At 34.8% G+C, this 22857-nt stretch overlaps 1 protein-coding gene across 4 annotated transcripts in view; it reads left to right on the top strand.

Moving 5' to 3' along the window:
• Window positions 1-18014, top strand: part of RELCH (RAB11 binding and LisH domain, coiled-coil and HEAT repeat containing) — a 117151-nt gene extending 99137 nt beyond the window's left edge. For 3 of the 4 annotated variants that reach the window (XM_060120958.1, XM_060120957.1, XM_060120956.1), the window contains 3 exons: window positions 3049-3137; window positions 7720-7790; window positions 16298-18014. In XM_060120958.1, coding sequence (XP_059976941.1) covers window positions 3049-3137; window positions 7720-7790; window positions 16298-16418 — 281 coding nt within the window. In that variant the 3' untranslated portion in view covers window positions 16419-18014. Of the gene's footprint in view, window positions 1-3048; window positions 3138-7719; window positions 7791-11075; window positions 11222-16297 lie in introns of all 4 variants that reach the window. The other variant, XM_060120955.1, reaches the window with a different exon arrangement.
• The last annotated feature ends 4843 nt before the right edge of the window (window positions 18015-22857 follow it).

The following is a 22857-nucleotide window of genomic DNA, read 5'->3' as shown; positions in this document are numbered from 1 at the left end:
GCTCTCCCATTAAAAGCCAGAATATTTCAAGAAAGGAGGAAATAAGAGATTGAAAAATGAGTGAACGGCTGAACACTTGAATATAACCGTAAAAATATGTGCTAGACAACATAATCAGAGAATTATGATTTTGACAGAAAAAAAAATGATGGTAGAGAAAGAAATGCAGAGCTGTCTGTTAAGGAGCTACTGGTCCTTTTAGAAATGTTAAAACTTGAAGTTCGATGTGTGGTTGAGAGCATTTCATTTTGGGACTCTGCTACAAATTGCCTATTCATGTGGCTGATATAAGCCACTTTCTTATACTATAGATCATAAAGTGGGCAGAGATACCATATTTTGATAATTTTGCCTCAACTAACCATATACCTTCTATAAGTTTAATTCCACTAAAAGCAGAACTTACTATCATTCCTGATTTATCTTGTTGGCATTTTCAACTTAGAGAAGATAGAGGAAGCAAAAAGAGGAAGTGATAATTCTGAATTAGCAAGAAAGGACTCTTTAGTAATGGAGAAGTGACAGGACCCTTACAAGAAAGTAATAATGGCATGTCAGAGTTTGGCATGTCAAAGAAAGAAAACATTGATACGCTTATACCTATTCCCTAAACTTTGCGAAAGTAAATGTTTACAAACTTAAGTGAAGAGTTGTGTGTAATCTTATATAGCAGAGTTTCTAAAGAAATATGCCTCAAGGAAAATGAGAAAGTCAAAAGATTAAAAATTTTAGCTCTGTTAACCTAATTTTCAAATGGACTAAGCAGTGGTTTCTGAAGAGCATAGAAGTCTGTATAGAAGGAATATTATTGTGTATTTAGGTATGTACAGAATATTACTAGAGAAAATACAGTAGAAAGTCTTTATAACAGCACAGTAAGGGGAAGAACCATCTTAACAATAGACCCTGTTCAAGTACTAAAAGCGTTAGTTCTCCGTGAGTCAGAACTTGTACTTGTGTCAACAGGGTGGTTATGGCCACTAATAAAATCACATTGTCCATATCTGTTCTGCTGTTCTATTGAATTACGAGCTGATAGAACACAAGAGTATTCCTTTCAGCACGACATCGTGTTTCAATAGGGACATAGGAAATCTATATAATTTAACATTTGGCATGGTATTAAGTCAAGAAATCATGTTTAAGAAAAATTTGAAGGAATTTAGAAATGTTTAACCTGGAAAAGAAATGGTTTAGGGATGAAAAGATAATTTGAGAATTATTTTAAAGGTTGTTATATAGAAAAAAGGTTAGGCACGCTTGTGTAACTAAAATGCAGAGCAAACACTAACAAGCAGAGGTCATGGAGAGGCCTATTGTGTTTATAAGAAAAACTTTCAAATTGAGCTCTCTAAAAATGCAGAGATCTGTCTTACAAAACTGAATGTCCTGTCATTGTTAGCAGTCAGAGGCTTTATGACCACCATTCACAGATGAGGTAGAGGTGATTCCTAACGTCAGATAGGACTAAATGATCTCTAAGTTTCCATCCCCTAAGAAAGATTGTGGGGTTCCATGGGGGAAAAGGACCAAACAGTGGGTAGAGAGAGAGGAGAAGGAAAGTGTCTTCCCTCTTACCACCAAGTAAGGCCATTTTCAGTTTCTCAATCCATGCCCAGATTTCTCTAGATCAGAGACCTTTCTCTAATCCAAAGGTCACTCACAGATATATCTAGGTGATACTTTTCCTATACCCAGAAAATAAAACTACATAGCCATTAGGTTGTAGAACTTTGTATATCTATAGGGATTTGGTTCAACCAAATGATGTCTATATTTTTATAACTGCCTATTTATAAGTCACTCAATTATAGGAGTTTTATTTACAACTAGTGTTTATTTATAACTATATTTTTAAGGCAGTAGTTATATGGATTTTTTTTTACTTAATATAATTTACTATTTTTTTCAGAAAGACTAACTCATCTTTATAAAGGAACTCATTTACTGGCATTTTTCACTTTAATATGGTATAATATTAAATAAGAAATATTTTTAGATGGCTCACAACTATAATAGGTGAGAATGTGTCAGAAGCGATGTGAATAAACAAGGTGAATTGTTGAGAAATGCATCTGCTTTCCTGACTCCTTTCAATGTCATATAATCAACTAAAACTCATATGGCTAGGAAATATAAGTAGTACTAAACTTATTACAGCAAAAGCTCTCTTGCCCAATTCAGTGAGGACCAGTGTGGGTCAGTTTAACAGAATGGTTAGAATAAGAAATCAGGAAAATGGTATATACCTAAGAGAACTTCTTTTAACTTAAACACATAAATGTCATTTCTTTTACCAGGCTTTTGATGTAGGACTGAGGCATTTCTTTTGTGTGTCTGCTGATTAGAATTAAACATCAGCTTTCTTAGGTGAACCACATTCGTAATATAATTGTCTATGAATTTTAGCTTAAGTTTCTTTAAAGAGAATCCAGAAACATTTCTGATACTGGGTACTGAATTTTTCTAGATTTTTATATTTTTCTTTATATTTAAATATGTATATATTTACAGTTGTCATATATATAATTAAGCAGCAATTTTTAAAATATCTTTATTGGAGTATAATTGCTTTACAATGTTGTGTTAGTTTCTGCTGTTTAACAAAGTGAATCAGCTATATGTATCCAAGCAGCAGTGTTTTAAGCAACTGGCCTTTATCAATTTTTTCTGAAACTTTCAACTTAGTTGTCATGGAAACATTAATTTTTTTACTTTTCATACTCATTTAAACATCCAATTAAATTTCATGATTTAATTTTCACCCTTATTATTTCATAACGTTTACATACCATGTAATTAAATTATGCGCTGTTACAATAATCAATGCCACTGACATAAGGAGATTTGTGGGAATAAACACAGTTGCCTCTTGACAAGTAACTAACTCAACAAATACAGATCGTGCTTGACAGAAGCCTGTTTGCTCTAAGTGATCAGCGTGCCATAGGCAGCATTTAAGAGATCTGCTTCTTCTATATTCTTCTGTTGTTCTGTTGGACATACCAGTTTGTTTTTTTTTAATCTCCTTAACTACCTCATCTCAAGTCATTTCAGAGGATTTAATGGTTAATCACTTCTTACCTGGTCTCAGATGTTTACGAATTGACATGGAACATCTTTCTCCAGAGCATGAGGTAAGCTACTATCATGATTAAGCCACTGTGATTATCAGTGCCATGTTCATGTGTTTTAATATCTCCTATATAGACTTTGATTCTTCTCCATATGAGGTGTGATTATGATATGCTGTGCCTAATTTTTTAAAGTCTAGTTCAGCATCATTTTATGGATTTATTTACTAGCTATGAGATCTTAAGACACTCCTTCAACATCTTTGAGCTTCTGTTTAATTCTCTAAAGTAGGAATAACGTACTGTCCTTCACTGAATATAGTTAGAATTTAGTAAGAGAGTGTATGTGAAATGCTTTTTATCTATAAAATGCTGTACAGTATTATCTCTGACCATTAACTTTCTTAGAAGCAAAGTTTCTATTTTCTCTCTCCATTTCCTCATAACTCTTTTCATTCTATTTGTCTTCCTGTATTCTCCAAAACCCTGTTTGTCATTTATTTCCTATTCTATATCTTCAGCCTGTTTTTCTAGCAGCTTTTCTTTAAACTATTATTGTGTTTGACTCTTCTCTCCTAAACAAATCAAAACAAAAACAAAATCTTCCCTTCATCCCTCCCTCATATCTCTTTTTCCTCCCAGCAGTTTACACCCCCTCTCTCAACTTTCACACTGTCTGTTGGTACGTCGTATTCATTACCATCACAGTAATCCAACAAATCTTCTGTCTCTACGATCACTACTGATCAAAGTGCTGCACCGAAAGGACACTTTTCAGACCTGATAGGAGCATGCAGGAGTATGTAGCCTTTTCATCCATATCTTTGTCAACACTTGGTATTCTTAGACTTTTTAAATTCAGTAGATATAAAGTGGTATATCATTATGGTTTTCATTTGCATTTCCCTGATTATTGTCAAACTTGAGAATTATTTGTATGTTCACTAACATCAAAGCCTTTTTAGGTTTTTTGCCCATTTTTCCCACTTTGGGTTGTCTTTTTTCCTATTATTTCCTTGAAGTTTGTTATATAATTGGAATATCAGTATTCAGTCAGTTTTGTGTTTTATGAATATCTTTTTCCAATTTTTGATGTTTTTTCACATTTTTGGCCCATTTGAACACTGATTTTTAATTTTTTAATAGATTGATTGATCAGTTCCATGACATGATCTCCTATACTTTCTTCTTAAAATGTTTAAAGTTGTATTTTCACAATAAAATTCTTAATCCATCTAAAATTAGTTTTTACGTATGATGTGAGGTAGTGCTTAAGTTACATTTTTTTCTATATGGATAACCAGTTGTCCCATTATTGTTTATTGAACAGTGCATCATGTCTATACTGATTGGCAGTGCCACCTCTATCATAGATGATGTTTCCTTGTATGCATGTGTCTGTTATTAGGGAACATTCTTTTCCACTGGTCTCTTTCTCAATTATTGTAACATTGATACCCTGTCTTCATTACGATTGCCTTGTTAAAAAGTCCTAAAATCTAATAGGGCAAGTCTAGCACCCTGTCCTTTTTTAGAACTGTTCATGACCCTTAGCGTTTTTATGTAAATTTTAGGATTATTTTATGAGACTCCAAGAAAGATCTCATTGAGATTCTGATTGAAATTGAGTTGATTCTATAAATTAATTGGGAGAGACATCAACTTCATGATTTTGAGTCTTCCTATCCAGAATATACTATATCTTATGTTTATTTAGATCTCCTTTAATGTCTTTTAATAAAGTTTTATAACTTTGTTTGAAAAAACTGTCACTTTATATCTATAATGTTATAATGCTACCTTTTTTAGGATTATATGGTTTTTAACCCTTTCTTGCTGATGTATAGAAACAATATAACTTTTGTATGTTGAACTTATGTCTGGCCAACCTGAGAAACTTTATTATTAATTCTAATAACAAAATGTCACTGGATTTTTTATAAGTTTCAAGTGTAGAAAAGTCACCTGTAAATAATAGATTCTTGTGTAATACTTTTATTTTTTTCCCTTTTCCTTACTGTAGGATCTATTATATTGCTACCCCTCTTTTACTTCTGATATCAATTTGTTTCTTGCTTTCTTTTTAAAATACTTTTGATAGGGGTTTATCAATTTTATTAACCTTTTCAAATATTGAACTTTTGGCTGTGTTGACTTTTCTCTATGTGTTAGTTTCATTGATTTCTATTTTCATCTTTATTTCCTTCTGCTTTCTTTAGATTTGATTTTTTTTCTGTTTTTCTAACTCCTTAAGGAGGAGACTTAGATTATTTACTTGTTAACTTTTCTTCTTTTCTGATACATAAATTTAAGCCTCTAAGCGCTCCTTTAGCCACATCCCTTTTACTGCATTGTAGCTTTGTTATCATTTAGTTCAAATTAGATTCTCATTTCCATTATATTTTTATTGATCCATGGATTTTTTTTCATAAGGTAAAGGTAGTTAATTTTATGAGTCAGTTCTCTTATATTTGTATTAGTTTTTTGTAATCTGCTTGTTCTATCAGCTATTGAAAGACATGTTAAAATTATGATTGTGAGTTGTGTCTTTCTCCTTTCAGTTTTCTCAATTTTTGCTTTGTATATTTTATAGATTCCCTTTATCAGCCTGAGGAAGTTCACTTTTTTTGCTAGTTGCTTGAGTATTTTTATCATGAAAGGGTGTTGAATATTGTCAGATGGTTTTTTCTGTGTCAGTTGAGATGATTACATGGTTGTGTTTTTTATTCTCTTACAATATTTTATATTAATGGATTTGTACATGTTAAAGCAACCTTTGCACTACTGCAATAAATCCCACTTGGTTATGGTATATAATTCCTTTTATATGAAGGTAGATTCAGTTTACTAGTATTCTGTTCAGGATTTTTGCATCGAAAATGAAGACTACTTGTAGAATAGAACAAATAAGAAGCCTTATTTTCACTACCTTCCATTAGTGTAGTGTGGGACTGAAAATAGGGGGAGGGTTAAAAGTTTTTGAAAGTATCAGACTCCCAGATTCCCTTTTGAACCTTGGTGGAAGACTGGAGCTTTCCTTTCTAGACTTGAGATATCAGGCCTAGCTGAGAGCAGGAATAAGGTGCTATAATGAAAGGAGGGAAATTAAGTCAAAGGTATAGTTAGTCATTAGAAACCTCATTACCTGTCTCCTTCTTAGCTCCAGGAATGGGGTGGCAGCCAGAATTATATTTGCAGGGAAGAAAAGATTGGCAGAAAGTTTGTGCCAGAGTCACCTTAAAGTGAATTTACTCAGGCATGAAGAGATTCTAATCAACGTTTTAGTACCTCAGTCTTTAGTGGATATCCCAAGATCACCAACCATTTGAAAAAAGCCTCTGACATCAAAGACAGAGATGAAAATATACACACAAGAAAAAGGATACTGGAGGGAACGGACAATACAGGGAGCGGAAGAGAAAGTACAAAAACTCTCCCAAAAAAACACTGATGCAAAAGAAAAGAGCCAAACAAATGAAATCTGTAATGTGTCAGACGAGAGAGCGGGAAAACATTACAAAATCAAAAGTCTTTACCATAATCTGCAAGGCACTAGAGGACCCAGCTCCTTCCTCCTTACCTCCCGGGCCTCACCTTCTGCCTTCCCCCTTGCTCACTCTGCACCCACCACTCTGGCTTCCAGGCTTAGAATACAATAGACATACTCCCACCTGGAGTCTTTGCTCAGCCTCTAACCAGGGTCTCACACACTTACTCCTCATGTCCCTCAGGTTCTTGCTTAAATATCATCCTCTCCATGAAACCTGCTTAGAACACCTCCATGTAAATTGTAATATTCTTCACTTTGGCCTTCTATACCCCTTATCTCACTCAGTGTTCTTTCCAAAGCCCTTATCACTTTGTAATATACTATATGATTTACTTATTTTTTGTGTTTGTTGTCTATAACAAAGGAACATAAGCTCTCCACAAGGAGGGAATGTTGTCTATTTGCTGCATCCTCTGTGTCTAAAAACATGCCTAGCACGTAGAGGGTGACAATAAGTTTGTTGTCTAGTGACCTCCATGCACAAATATGGGCCAAGAAAATTCAGGAGGGCCATTTGGTTTCTGGTGTGGGTGCCAGCACTTGGGGCAGTAGCTTCCATCCCCCCACCCTTTCCATTACTCACTCAGTCTCCCCGCAAGAGTGATAGCAACTCTTAGACACCCATTGTCTCCCCAGTTTTAGTGACCACAGACCTATATCTGGTCTCTGCCCTAGACTTTAAAATAGAGCATCTTGCTTTTAGCAACCTGGAAAAAGAAAGGGACAAGGGACAGAACAGCTTTTACTGGGAAAATATGTCTGACCATGGTATGTGTATTTTTTAAATGTATGTAAATTTTACTTTTAACATTAGATAGTGGGGAAAGCTAAGGGAGAATGGAATCAGACTCAGAAGGAAGGTTAGTGAAAATCAAAGTAAATTATTAAGTTATACAATTGAGATCTTTTAAAGCTATTTCGGTACCTAGTCTAGCAATCCAATGTGAATTCCTTTAACTAAGTAACTGCCAAAATTTTCAATTTTTAGTTAACATATTAGCTTATGGGAATATTAAAAATTCAATTAAAAACTTTAAACCGTAGCATTTTACTATGTTAACAGTATTTCTCTAAAGTCGTTTTTTTTTAAATCAGGTTATTTTAACTTCCATGATAAAAGAATGTGAACAAAAAGTAGAGAACAAGACCGTCCAAGAGCCTCAAGGGTAAGACATTAATTCTTTTTTTAAGGCTTTAATTAACCTTAATTTCTCTATATAAATTTTCTTTAGGTGGGTGTAGTGTTTTATATTGTGTTATTTTGTAGTCATTAATTTGGAAGATAAGAAAATCCTTTAAAACAGCAGTTCTCTAATGCTAATCCATAAACCATCTGGGAAATATAAAATTCAGATCTCTATCTCATTCTCTGTGACCTCAGCATTCTGAGTCAGCCTAGGGATCTGTATATTTAAAAGCTTCCAACAAAAACACTAATTTGAAAAGATATATGCACCCCAATGTTCATAGCAGCCAGCATTATTTATAATTGCCAAGGTATGGAAGCAACCTAAGTGTCCATCAGCAGATGAATGGATAAAGAAGACGTGGTGTGTGTGTGTGTGTGTGTGTGTGTGTGCGCGCGCGCGCATGTATATATATATATATATATATATATATACATATATATGTGTATATATATATATACATGCACACGCACACACACACACACACATACATGCATACAGTAGAATACTACTCAGCCATAAAAAAGAATGAAATTTTGCGATATGCAACAACATGGATGGACTTGGAGGGTATTATGCTAAACAAAATAAGTCAGAGAAAGACAAATGCTGTATGATATCACTTATATGAAGAATCTAAAAAATACAACAAACTAGTGAATATAACAAAAAAGAAATAGACTCATAGACATAGAGAACAAACTAGTGGTTACCAGTGGGGAGAGGGAAGGAGGGAGGGGCAATATAGGAGTAGAGGATTAAGAGGTACAAAGTATTATGTATAAAATAAACTACAAGGATATATTGTACAACACAGGGAATATAGCCAATATTTTATAATAACTATAAATGGAGTATAACCTTTAAAAATTATGAATCATTATATTATAAACCTGTAACTTATATAAGATTGTATATCAGTTATACTTCAGTAAAATATAAAAATAAAATAAATACAAGCTTCCAAACAGATTCTGATAGGTAGCTGGTTTGGGAATCACTGGTGAACGTAGTTTGTAGAAATTTATGAGAGGAGTTGTAAGATTTAACTTGATTCACTGCATAAAGGATTGTCAACTTGTGAATGTTCTAGTCCCATGCTTCTAACCAAACTAATTAGAATTCAAAGATTCAGTGAAATTAAAATATGAGCATAGATGTGAAAGAATAAAGTTGGGCATTTCAGGACAGGAAGTAATTTACAAGTAGTCTGTGTGTACTCTAACTCTTTCTGAAGTAACCTTGACCAGTTGATCTTAAATGGACTCTGTTAGGCATGAAAAGCTCAACGGTGTTTCCTTTATAAAACTGACTACCAGGAATAAGTGTTTCATCTTGTCAGGCTAGGTACACAGAAACACACTCCTCCACACCCACAACCCCAACACACACACACACACACACACACACACACACACACACACACACACACACACACACACACACACACACACACACACACACACACATACAGTCTTTTGCCTTTTACTATGAGTCAGAACTCTTGCTTTAGTCTCCTAGAATGGTGGGAGCTCTTCTATCATTTTAGCCATGGAAAGTTATAAAACAATAGACATACTTTGATAGGTTTCTATTCTGAACACAAAATCCATAAAGTTAACATTAAAGCAAATAATTCTGTTCATTTGTTGTACATTAAATATTAAAATTATTTGGTGCCTTATTAGTTTAAGATGTAAAAGGTTTTAGACCAAAACTGAGAAAAATTATATGTGAAATACATTCTAAATGAATTATTTCATGAATTATCATGCAGGAATTTTACAAGAAAGAAATCTCTTTGTAACTTTCTAAGATTGCTTTGGTTACATGACCTTCCTTTTTAAGAAAAAAAAAAGTTCACATTTATAATCATATTTTCCCATGTTATTCAAGTCCTCTATATTATCATTTATTTTTTAACTTCTTTTAAAATTTATTTTTTTATACAGCAGGTCCTTATTAGTCATCCATTTTATACATATCAGTGTATACATGTCAATCCCAATATCCCAATTCATCACACCACCACCCACACGTGCCTCTGCTTTCCCCCCTTGGTGTCCATATATTTGTTCTCTACTCTGTGTCTCAATTTCTGCCCTGCAAACCGGTTCATCTGTACCATTTTTCTAGATTCCACATATATGTGTTAATATACGGTATTTGTTTTTTTCTTTCTGACTTCTTTCACTCTGTAGGACAGTCTCTAGATCCATCCACATCTCTACAAATGACCCAATTTCGTTCCTTTTTATGGCTGAATAATACTCCATTGTATATATGTACCACATCTTCTTTATCCATTCATCTGTCGATGGACACTTAGGTTGCTTCCATGTCCTGGCTATTGTAAATGTTATTCAAATCCTCTATATTAACATTTTTTTTTAAACTCTTACTGTAGAGAATTTCAAATTAACACAAAAATAAACATGGTATAATGATTTCCCATGTACTCATCACTCAGCTTCAACAATTATCAACTCATAGTCAATTTTATTTCATCTATACCCAACTCTTCTCCCCTCCCATATTCTGATATACATCTCTAAAAGATAAGTGCTATTTTTTTAAACATAAACACAGTATCATCACACCATAACAACTCCTTAATATCATTTATTATCTGGCCTTTGTTCAAATTTCTAATGTTTCATAAATGTCATTATTGATTTGTTGTTCGTTTTTTCCCTACAGTTTGTTTCCTTGAGTCAGGATCCAACATTCCATATATTATAAGTGGTTAATATGTTTCTTGAATCTCTTTTAATTCAGAGGTTCCCCCTTGTATCTCTTTTTTTCTCCATACAATTTACTTGTTGAAGGAACTGAGTCATTTGTCCTATAGAGGTTCCCACAGTCCAAATCTTGCTAATTGCATTTCCCTTGTGTGGTTCAAAATGTTCCTCTGTATTTCCCATAAATTTACTAGTTGGATCTAGATCTAGAGATGTAATCAGGTTTGGGGCATGTTTTTTATTTGCCAAGACTTCTACGTAGGAGGAGGTGTGTTTTCATTGTGAGGCAGGTAATGTCTGCTTCTCTCTTTTTTTGGTGATGTTAACATCTATTAATGATGAATGCCAGATCCTTTAATTCATTAGCAATTACAAAATGTATTACTCTATCATTCCTTCTTCATTTGTCAGCTAGAATTCTTCAGAAAGAAAACCGTCCCCCATATGTACTATTTTTACCAAGTTATACCGTTTATATAGTAAAGACAAGATAAATGTTCAATTCTTTCTCTTTATGTACCAGTTTCCAAAGTAATGAACTGATCCACCCTCCAACCGGAGGCAAAAGAAAAGAGAAAAGGGATTACATGCAGAAATATCAGCACTGTGCAAAGGACAAAAGTTTCAGAAAAGCATATTTGGGAACTGTAATTAAAGCTACAGCACAGAGTATGTACGGGAGAACAATAGAGATAAGTCTATAAAGGTAGACGGGCACCATTAATAAAGAACTTTGTATGCTACATGAGAGGTTTGGACTTATCCTGTGGCCAGGAGTCAACAAACTTTCTCTGTAAAGACAGTAAATATTTTAAGCTTTGCGATTCATATGGTCTCTGTTACAAGTACACAATTGAACTCTGCTATTGTAGCAGTAAGCAGCCATTGACAATATGGAAATGTATGGCTATGGCTGCATTCCAATAAAACTTTATTTACAAAAACAGGCAGCAGACTGGATTTGGCCTGTGACCCTTAGTTTACCAACCCTTAGTAACTTTGCTTCTCAGGCCTTAGGGTCCATCAGAATCACCTGGAAATTTTTGGGTGCCATCTCCAGAGTTTTTGATTCAGAAGATCTGGGATGGAGCCTGAGAATTTGAATTGCAACAAATTCCCAGGTGATGTTAATACTCTGGGTCCAGGAGCCACACTTTGAGAACCACTGCTTTGGAAGCCATGCTCTAGTGAATACAAGCAACAGAGAAGCAGGTGGAACAGAAAGCTACTGTAGTAACCCATGATGAAGGCAGGTATGGGCATGGATGGGCAGGTAATAATAAGATACACTCATGAACCAGACACCATTCTCAGCATTTTTCATATATTTGCTAATAATTTATCATAATAACCCTATGAAGTAGATACTATTACTATTCCCATTTTACAGATGACACAGAGGTTAGGTAACTTGCTCAAAGGCCACCTAGCTACTAAGTGGAGGAACCAGAATTCAAACCCAGGCATTGTGGTTCTTGAGACCATGGTCTTAACCACCATGTTTTACTGCCTATATGTAACAGTGAGTATGAGAATAAGATGGACTCAAGATATATTCAAATGTGAACTCAGTTTAACATGGCAACAGGTTAGAGTAAGAGAGAACTAGAATCTAATAAGAATTCCCAGATTGAATGATGGCACCATACAACCAAATGGAACTGTTCTGAAGAGGAATATTTAAAATTTGAGGTACAGGAAGAAAAACACTACAAGCAGTTATTGAGATTTAGGAACCATTAGGATATAGGTGGTAATTAAAGGCTTAGGTAAGGACTAGAGGTGGATAGATGATATCACTTGGAAAGGGAGCTCAGACCTGGAATTAGACCAACATTTAAAATGCAGCATTTAAGGGACTTCCCTGGTGGTGCAGTGGTTAAGAATCCACCTGCCGATACAGGGGACACGGGTTCGAGCCCTGGTCCGGGAAGATCCCACATGCCGGGAGCAACTAAGCCCGTGCGCCACAACTACTGAGCCTGTGCTCTAGATCCCAAGAGCCACAACTACTGAAGCCCGCACACCTAGAGCCCATGAGCCCATGCTCCACAACAACAGAAGCCACTGCAAGGAGAAGCCCGTGCACCGCAACAAAGAGTAGCCCCTGCTTGCCACAACTAGAGAAAGCCCACACGCAGCAACAAAGACCCAATGCAGCCAAAAATAAATAAATAAAATAAATAATTTTTTTTTGAAAGTGCAGCATTTACGAGAAGCTTAACTGAGAAATAGGAGGCAAATCAGAGTGGTGTCAAAAAATCAAATAGGGGTTTCAAAGAGAAGGAATAGTGATCTTTGATTTGCAAGATATAGTGATGTGGAGAGAGAGAGAACTATTCTAGGACATAAATAATTTTAAAGATAGGCCAGAAGTAAGAGATTCTATAGATTCAGAATCAATAAGAAATGACAGCTGGTTGGCTATGAGTTGCAAAGGAAAGATCTGAGAATCCCTTGAAAGCCTGCAGTAAGAAGACATTACAAGGCAGCCCATTTCATTTTTAACAACTCTGTTTTTAAAATATTCCTTTCTCATCCTGAGTTAAAGTCTCCCTTCCTATAACATCTACTCTCTATACCAAGTTTTCATCATTTGGCGGAGGGGTCAGAGTCAGACCCTTTTGTCTAACTGATAAAAATGTAAACTCTTTCTTCAGAAAAAAAAAAAAAAAGCCATAATGTAATTGTTCTTCACTAGAAAGCTTTGTAAAATACATACGTGGGTCCTCTACCCCAGATGGAAAAAATCCGACTCACTGGTGTTACGTCTAGGTGTCCACATTTCAAAAAGTTCCCCCAGGTAATTGTGATGTGCTCTATGGATATATACAGCTGTGCAGATATATATTATATATCTCATTTTTCATGAGTAACACAGAGAGGTATCTTAAGTCTCCTAAATCTTCTCTTCTCCAAACCAAACATTCTTCATTCCTTTCACTTTTACCTCTTATGGTTTCCAGACTCCTTAGCATCATTGTTGCACTCTTCTTAGAATATCATTAACACTTGATGGGGGACTTCCCTGGTGGCGCACACTCCCAGGGAAGCATTCTCCCAATGCAGGGGGCCCGAGTTCGATTTCTGGTCAGGGAACTGGATCCCACACGCATGCCACAACTAAGAGTTTGCATGCCACAGCTAAAGAGCTGGCGAGCCGCAACTAAGGAGCCCACCTGCCGCAACTGAGACCCAGTGCAACCAAATAAATAAATATTTTTTTTAAAAAAGACTTCATGGTATCTCAAGTATTATCTGAGTCATGTATCCTGTTTTTGTAGATACAAACTAAAATCATACTTATCTTTTACTTAACACTGTTTCCTACAGAAAAAAAAACAGTACTATAAACCTAGAATGTTAAGGAAAGGCATCATGGAAAAAGATAGGGCTTGAGCTGGGAATTAAAAGATGGCTAGACACGAGATAAAAGAAGAAATATTTAAGTTGAGAATGGTTTGAACAATTAGACTAGGCAGACCTGACTCAAGGGGGTCTAGAAGTTAAGTAGTGATGGTTGGTTAAACACACACACACACATAAGAATTAGATTGCTATGTTTCTTGAATGCCATGCATATTTTATCTTGTAGGTAGTAAGTGACCACTGAAGATTTTGAGAAGGGGTGTGATATAAAGAAGTGATTATTTAAGAGGTGAATCTGACTAATGCAAGGATGCCAGATCTAAAACTTTTGGAATAATTCAGTTGTAAAGTATTGGCATTAGAAATAAAAGTAAACAATAGAGAAGATGTTGTAGAATAGAGTCACAAGATTTGATGATAGTTTGAAATGGAGAGCCATTATATTCACTGTTGGGAAGAGAGGAAAAGGATACAACCACTGGCAAGTAAAGAAATAAAAGTGAGTGATAAAAACTCTCCAGAAAATGTGCATAGAGGGAACCTACCTCAACATAATAAGGGCCATATGTGACAAACCCACAGCAAGCCTCATACTCAACGGTGAAAAACTGAAAGCATTTCCACTAAGATCAGGAACAAGACAAGGATGTTCACTCTAGCCACGGCAATCAGGGAAGGAAAAGAAATAAAAGGAATACAGATTGGAAAAGAAGTAAAACTGTCATTGTTTGCAGATGACATGATACTATACATAGAAAATCCTAAAGATGCCACCAGAAAACTACTAGAACTAATCAATGAATTTGGTAAATTTGCAGGATACAAAATTAATGCACAGAAATCTCTGGCATTCCTATACACCAACAATGAAAAATCAGAAAGAAATTAAGGAAACACTCCCATTTACCATCGCAACAAAAAGCATGACATACCTAGGAATAAATGCCTAAGGAGGTGAAAGACTTGTACTCAGAAATAAAAGTGGGGAGTTATTTCTAAAGTTAGGGTATGAAGAAAAACTTGAGACATTGGCTTTATGTAGCAAACAGTGGTAATGTGGGACTGGCCCTCAGGAAAAATGTTGTGATTCAATAAATATTTTTGAGTCATCCTATGGAGATGTTACTTAAAACTTATAGAATGAGTAAGTTTTGTAATTGAAGAACTAGAGCCAAATGCTGAGCCTTATGGAGGATTACTTTGTGGGAAGAGGAAAAGCAGCAAGAGAGGGGTATTCAGAGCACGTAGGGTCAGACCAGGTTGATGTACTGGCAGGAGAGCAATGGGAAGAAGAGACTTTCAGGATGGGCATCGTGGTCGGGTATTTAACTGAGTAACTCAGCACACACCTTTAAAGACCACATAGAACCAGAGGTCTTAGGTAGCAGCACATACTTCATGTGTAGATTTAACAGACGTCTGTTGAGCTCCTCTACCTCGCTCGCCACTCATTGTCTTTGACATGTTCAAACATATTCTCTTACTTAGTCCTGAAGATATTTTGCAGTAACAGTTGCAAAATTTTACAGAGGAGGAAACTGAATCACAGTGATTTAAAGCATCTTGGCCAAAGCCACAAGGCCAATAAGCTGGATTACTGAATCCATTATAGCACAATTGTTGGATCACTGAAAAATTGTCCTTTATCAATACTCTGTTCAGTAATATGATAAACCAGCTGTGTTTAGTAGTCATTTAAATTGTGCTTACTTCCTACACAGAAGGTTGGTCAAAAAGAAAGGAAAAGATTTGACACTGTCCATCAAAACTAGTGCAATTGGCAATTGAGGACATGTTTCTTCTCCCCAACCCTGCCCCCCTAAAAAAGTAATATGTCCTAGGATTGTTTAAAGACCTCACTGAGATTTCCTTTACTCATCTGTGAAAATAGGGGTAATATCTATCTCCCAGGGTTGCTGTAAGAATTAAATGAAGTAATGCTGATAATAAGAAGAATAACTAACAGTTAGAGCATGGTATTACGTGCCTGGCACTGCTAATAAGCACTTTACACTCGTATAATCCTAAATAGCCCTGTGAGGTAGGTACTAGAATTATCTCCATTTTATAGATGAGGAAACAGAGACTAAATAACTCGCCCAAAGTCACACAGCTGGTAAATGACAGAACCGAGATTCAGTCTCATTCCACACTTTCTCCTAATCACTATACCACACTGCTTCCTTTAAAAAAACAATGAACATGAAAGCTGCTAACCTATTATGGTACCAAAAAACTCTACTCCGTAAATACTAGTTTCCCTTTTGTGATACCAGTTCAGAATGCATTTATTAATGTTATACTACTAAAGAAATGAAAAAATAGATATTTTAGTTTTTTAATTGCTTTACACGAATTTCAAAATTTCTTTCCTAGCTCAATGTCAATTGCTGCAAGCTTAGTGAGTGAAGATACAAAGACCAAGTTTTTGAACAAAATGGGCCAGTTGACAACATCAGGTGCCATGTTGGCCAATGTGTTTCAGAGAAAGAAGTAAAAGCAGGAAGGAAGCCCCCAGTAAACACTAAATGGACCTCAAGCAGACTGGTTCCTTGTACTTGAAGTACTTGCCTTTTTTTATTTCTTTTTTATGTTCTTGCATTATAATTTTATCTTAACCTCCAAAGATATTTGCACTGCTTTTGATTATTGCTGTATATCTGTTAATTTTGGAGTTACAACTGTGGTGATAAAAAATTGAGTTGATAGTCTGTACCAAGTCCCTCCTCTATGTTCTTGTCTTTCAGAATAATTTTATATATATATATATATATATATATATATATATATGTTTTTTTTTTAATTTTTGGATGGGATATTAGCAAATATCTGTATTATACACTAAGCTATTACAGTGGTACTTAAAATAATGTAAATTTGCAGTCATTGTTATAAAGTAATAAAAGTGGAGATTACTTAAGTATTTAAATTATGAAAGAATAATGCAGACTTTTTATTGTTTCTTAACTGACTAGAAAGAGCCACCAGCATTACTCTGTGCCTTTTGGACTTCAGTTTGTGTGTCTGTAGGAATTGTGTGCATTCCATTCACACAGTGTTTATAATACTGCAATGAATTTGAATTGCAAATCCTACAGTAAGTAGATAATAATGAAACTTTCAATATTTCAGCACTCTCATGAATATTCTTTAAGTGCTATTTAAACCTCCCCATCACTTACATGCATATAATGGACTTACCTGAGGAAACCCAGCACAGAAGCATGGGGAGTGGTTAACCAAGGTGAATTTTACATACTGGTGTGTAGTAGATTTAAATTCTCAAAACTAAATTTAAGTAAGAAGACCTAATAATTGTGACATTTTTTCCCAAACCGAAATACAGAAGAAAATAATGGTTTGAATCTAATAGTTAACACCTATTTACATAAAACATTTTATTAAGATGTTTTCTAATGATTTTAATTTCAGAGATTATCTTTTCATTCTGTGTGTTACAGAGAAGTACAGAAAAGTTCAGGACATTTGGGGGCTGCTTTTTTCCCTCTAAACTAAAAATGACATTGGCTAAATTATTACTGGTTAGTCATCACCTTGTCCCTTAAAGTCAGTGACTATTCTTGTGTTTGATATATATTACATAGAGTCTTAAGTCAGTGTACTGTTCCGCTGGAATTTGACAGTTGTCTTTAAAGTAACGCAACTTGAAGTAGAAAAGAGTGGTCCTGGACATAGAAGGGAGGTGGTTGGTTTAAGGGGTTAATGTGAGGCCTTTTTGAAAAATGCATATTTTGGTAAAGAGAATTCTCTTTTGAGCACAGCTGATACAAATGGGTGATTGTCATGTTTGTTGTATAAACTGGTTTAATACACTTGGAACATAGGTGGTTTATATTCACTTCCTGGGAAAGCTAGCTTACCACATATTAAAGCTTATAAAATAAGTTGCCATAGGCAAAGCCATTTAAAAAGTTTATTCTGAAATTATTTCTTTTACCTACAGTGAAATAATTGTTAAGTAACTAGTCTTTACGGAAACTGTTGGATTCTAGGCATTCCTGAGAAATTGAAAGTGGCTACCTTTCATGTCAAAAATGTTGATCTATTATAAATAAAATGTTTTTGCATACTTGTTTTGGTTTTGGTTTTTACTATGTGTGTTTATTTTCATTTTGAAACACTATATCCTACATCCAAGCAAAATGAAATGAGAAAGTGTATGTTCATTAAAATATATTTTATTTTAAGAATATAAGCTATATAAATTACCTATTTTAGTTTACTTTTACTAAAAAAAGATTATGTTGTATAAAATTAATACATTTCCGAGGTGATTTAAAGAAAAAATGTTTAAATTCTTATTTGCTTTGAACTGTAGTAGAATTAGTATGTTTATTACCTGGTGAATAAATAATATATTTTTAATGTGATAATTTTTATTAATTTGTGACTCCATTTATCTAAATGCTAATGGTTTTTTTGGAAAGGCACCAGCTAGCAAGATACACAGTATATCTCAAGTGAGTCCCCCTTATTATGCTGTTAAATATATTAATGTCAGTAAGACTTCCCATTTATTTTCACATTGATTTTTATGGTAAAATATGGATTCTTTAAACACAAGACAGTCACTAATCACTGAAACTGCATGTGTTCTTCCAAAACAAACTGTAAAACTCCCATCCTCACTCTTTTTAAACAGAAGTAAAAATGATACAAATTAAAGTTAAGTTTGCAAAGTAATGAAAAGTTAATTTGAAATTATGCTCCAAAGCAAGCCACAGACTAAAATTTTTCAGAAATCCAGAAGTGCCATAGTTAACAATTTTGCTGAATTATTCCAAGAGCGATGCTTGAGTAGTATAGCACTGTCTACCTCTCTATACATAGTATCCTTGACCTTCATTTGTTTCCATCAGTGCACCTTTTGAAAGATTACTTTGCTAAACATCAGACTGACTTACAACCTGAATGAAATTGTGAGTAATTTTAATGGGATATCAATTCAAGGTGCTATCAAACTTCCTTTTCTTACAGAAAAAAAAAAAATTGGTTCAAATAGTCTCTGAACTAAAATTTAGGGAGGTGAAATCAGTGTGGGCTGAATTGTCTTTTCATGACCCTGATTTTTAACATAAACTATTTTAGACCATTATTTGACCTTTAAGGACATAACTTTGTCTAGACCTACCTTGTTGATCTTTGAACAGTGATAGCCAACTGCCGCTAACATTTTGTGCTGATTACCAATTTCGTAACTACTTTTTGTGTAAATAATGTATATTTAAAGAGCTTTGTAATTGGCTACTCTAATTCCTAAAATTCTCCAGATTGTCCAGGTAACAATATTCCAACTTTATTTTGGTTGTTAACTCTCTTACAAGCAAACTGTGAAGTAAATTTAGCCTTTCATATGAATAGACTTGTTTGAAAGTTGTAATGTAACGTTGCAGTGTTCTTGGTTTGTTACTATTTTATTTCTGTACGTTTAAAAATAATAGGTTAAAGCTATATGCTACTAATCAAAAATAGTAAATGTATCTGCATATTGGTAAAATAATTGGATTTTAGACTATTTTTGTACTACATAAGGATGCTCTGCATGCATTTCATCTGTGGAGTCTGTGTTCTAATCACAATCTGAGAGTGCCACATCTCATCATTCCTATTTTTCCTTCAGGACTAACTACAGGAAACTTTGTGTTGATTGCCTTCTTTATGTTTTACTTTGTTTGTGTATTTTAAGAAATCTTAAAATAAAAATTTCCATTCGCTGTAAGAGCATACCAATCATAAAGTACACAATAGTTAATATAAACTTACCACAGTATTTTAAAAGTTTTTTATATGTTTTTGATAGCATATAAATAATTCCTTCAGTTCAGTGTGGTGAGGAATGTAAATTATTTGCTTTTCTCCAAAGAGTCTTCAGTAATATCTGGAAAGTTCTGTTCAAAGCATGTCTATATTAGAGGACTGTTTGCGCGCGGGCTTTTTCTAGTTGCGGCGAGTGGGGTCTACTCTTCGTTGAGGTGCGCTGGCTTCTCATTGCAGTGGCTTCTCTTGTTGCAGAGCACGGGCTCTAGGCGCGCAGGCTTCAGTAGTTGTGGCTCGCAGGCTCTAGAGCGTACGGACATCAGTAGTTGTGGCACACGGGCTTAGTTGCTCTGCGGCACGTGGGATCTTCCTGGACCACGGGTTCGAACCCGTGTCCCCTGAATTGGCAGGTGGATTCTTAACCACTGCACCACTGGGGAAGTCCTGTTTTACTATTTTAATTCCTTTTATTTCGTTAAAGATTACTCCATTATATTTATTTCAATTAGATCATTTCGTGAATAGATTTCTTGAGGGACTTTAATGTAGCAGTATTTATGTTGTCTGTAAACTACCATTTTGTGTCATTATAAGTATTAAATTCTTTGTCAGTAATGTTATTTAGGGTTGTCATTTGTTGATAACAGTCTGCTTTTTAAAATTTTAAACTACTATCTTGGTGGAAAAGCAACCCTCTCTTGAACTGTTGGCATTTGCAACCTTGGATATTTTTAGATACGGATTTTCAAAAAAGCTGGAAATATTATAAATATCTCTATATGAAATATGCATTGTTGAATAGTACTAATAATTTCTCATTGACTTTATGATTTCATAGATGCTTTATCTTTATTTCTGACAATTACTTGACAGTTCTTTAAATTTTTAGCTTTCTCTGTTTGTAAGCTGTCCGTCATGTATCAAATAACGAACTTATAATGAATGCTTTAATAATGTAAATCATTTCCTAATTTATTTTTATATGGATTTTATAAATATAGTCACCTTTCTAACAAATTCTTTTGTCTTACCATCAAAAAGAATGAAAATAATAATATGCTTTCTATTCCTCAGAAGACTTTATGAAAATTACATAATAGTAAACCTGAAAGTGTTTTAGCACTTCTAAAGTTTTATGAAAGGTCAAAGTGAAATTTTAAATTACTGAATCACTAAAGTGTGGATAACCCCCTCCCTCATGCTTTTGTTTTCTAGTAAGTGCACAGGCTACCATGCCAGGCATGATTTATCTAATACTGCAGTAGAAGAGGCAGAAACTACTTTTGATAGTTACTTTGGCCTACTTTGACCTCTCCCAGAGTCTCCAACCTAGTGAAGACTAGTAAGGTAAATTTGCTCTTTAGGAACTTCCCTGGCAGTCCAGTGGTTAAGATTCTGTGCTTCCACTGTAGGGGGCGCGAGTTCAATCCCTGGTCAAGGAATTAAGCTCCCACGTGCCGTGCAGTGAAGCCAAAAAAAAAATTTTTTTTGCTCTGTATTTACTAAAACTTGTGATTAAATTAAAATTTTTTCAAAGACCCAAATAAATTAGTTTGATAGATTCATTTTCCATTACATAAGTTGTTTAGGTTTTGAAAAAGTTTTATCTTCTGCATCCCCACTGTTGTCTGTTAGTATACATTTGATTCTTATAGTAACTAGCTTTGACATGTAGTTTGAAATTCCAGGCTCTTTGCAACTAAAGTTTTCATACTGAGGAAAGCAAAATAAGAACCGGCATTTCTTGAAAATAATTGGCTGTAAATAAATCTACTGTTATCTAAGAGAAGGAAATCCTTCAGTTAACCATGGACCAATAAAAAAAACAGAATTCAGGTTTCTTCCTGAAGCTACAAAAGTCTTCATAAGGAGGTAAATGCTACATATCAAATTTAGAGACCATTTTGCTTTCTTTGTCATACTACAGAAACACCTAATATTGTAATCATCCTCAAGAAATTATGAAGAGGTGACAGAAGACTAGAGATGAACAAATGTCCTGATTTTAAAAATGAGAAGCCAGTAGATTTTATAAATGTGGATTCCCATCTAGTTCTCAATTTATATAAAGCCTCTTCAAGTTGGCCCTTTCTGACCACCCAATTCAAAGTAACCGTTGTAATTCCCTAATCAGCCTGGTTTATCTTTTTCATGATTCTTACCAGCACTCATTTTCTTATTTTTCACTGTCCGTCTCTCTCACTAGACTCAGCTCCATAAGAGAAAATGTTGTCTATCCTTTTCAACCAGTGTCTCTCCAGTACTTGAAGAATGGTATATGGTAGGTACTCAACAAATATTGATTGAATGAATTAATGAATTGTTGAGCTTGATATCAATTCTATGCAAGTTTTCTAATTAGATTAAAAGAGTGATTATGAGGATAATGAGAAGTCCCCAAAACAGTATGAGTTTACTGAGACCACATTCTGAACTAACCTAATGTCCTTTTCATAGAGCCATTATATTTTGATCAGGAGAATTGTGTAGTCTTGTGCATCATGAGCTCAGCAAAGTATCTGACTGTTTCTCTTAATGTCCTTCTTTATTTCCAAGGTAGAAAATATGGGTAAATAAAAGTGCAGATTAAGAGCTGTGCCATGTGCATATGGCCTAAAAAGCTCTCGGAGCTTGTATTCATATCTCTGGCTCCCTGGGCAGTGCCTTTAACAACAAACCTTACCATGTTTCCTAAGCCATTTGTAAATGTAGGGAAACGACCCCTTTCTAAGGATTATAAAGTCATTCACCATTCAACCTGTGTATTATTTATGGAGTACCTATGTTGTGCTAGGCATGGGATGCCATGAACGAGACCAACAGAGAACAGAGCTTGCAGCCAGGCAAGGAAACAAACAGGTTGAGAGGGAAGGGCTGAGGAGGACTTACCTTAATTAGGGTGATTACTTTGGAAGGCCTCTCTAAGGTGACATTGTACCTGAAAACTAGGAAGAATGGGGTTTAACTATTTGGAAATAGGAAGAGAAGAAAGAGCAGTATATGCATAAGCCTTGGTGTATTTAAGGAACTGGAAAAAGAAGGCCAGTGTGGCCGGAGCATTTTGAAATGAGATGGAGTATCAAAAGATGAAATTGGAGAGGGGTATAGCCAGATCACAGAAGGCCTTGAACACTATGGTTAGAAGTTAGAAAGGGAAG

Source organism: Lagenorhynchus albirostris, chromosome 14 (assembly GCF_949774975.1).
Source record: "Lagenorhynchus albirostris chromosome 14, mLagAlb1.1, whole genome shotgun sequence".
NCBI classification, from domain to species: Eukaryota; Metazoa; Chordata; class Mammalia; order Artiodactyla; family Delphinidae; genus Lagenorhynchus; species Lagenorhynchus albirostris.
The sequence above is the reverse complement of the archived record's forward strand: the minus strand, read 5'-3'. Positions and strand labels throughout refer to the sequence as shown.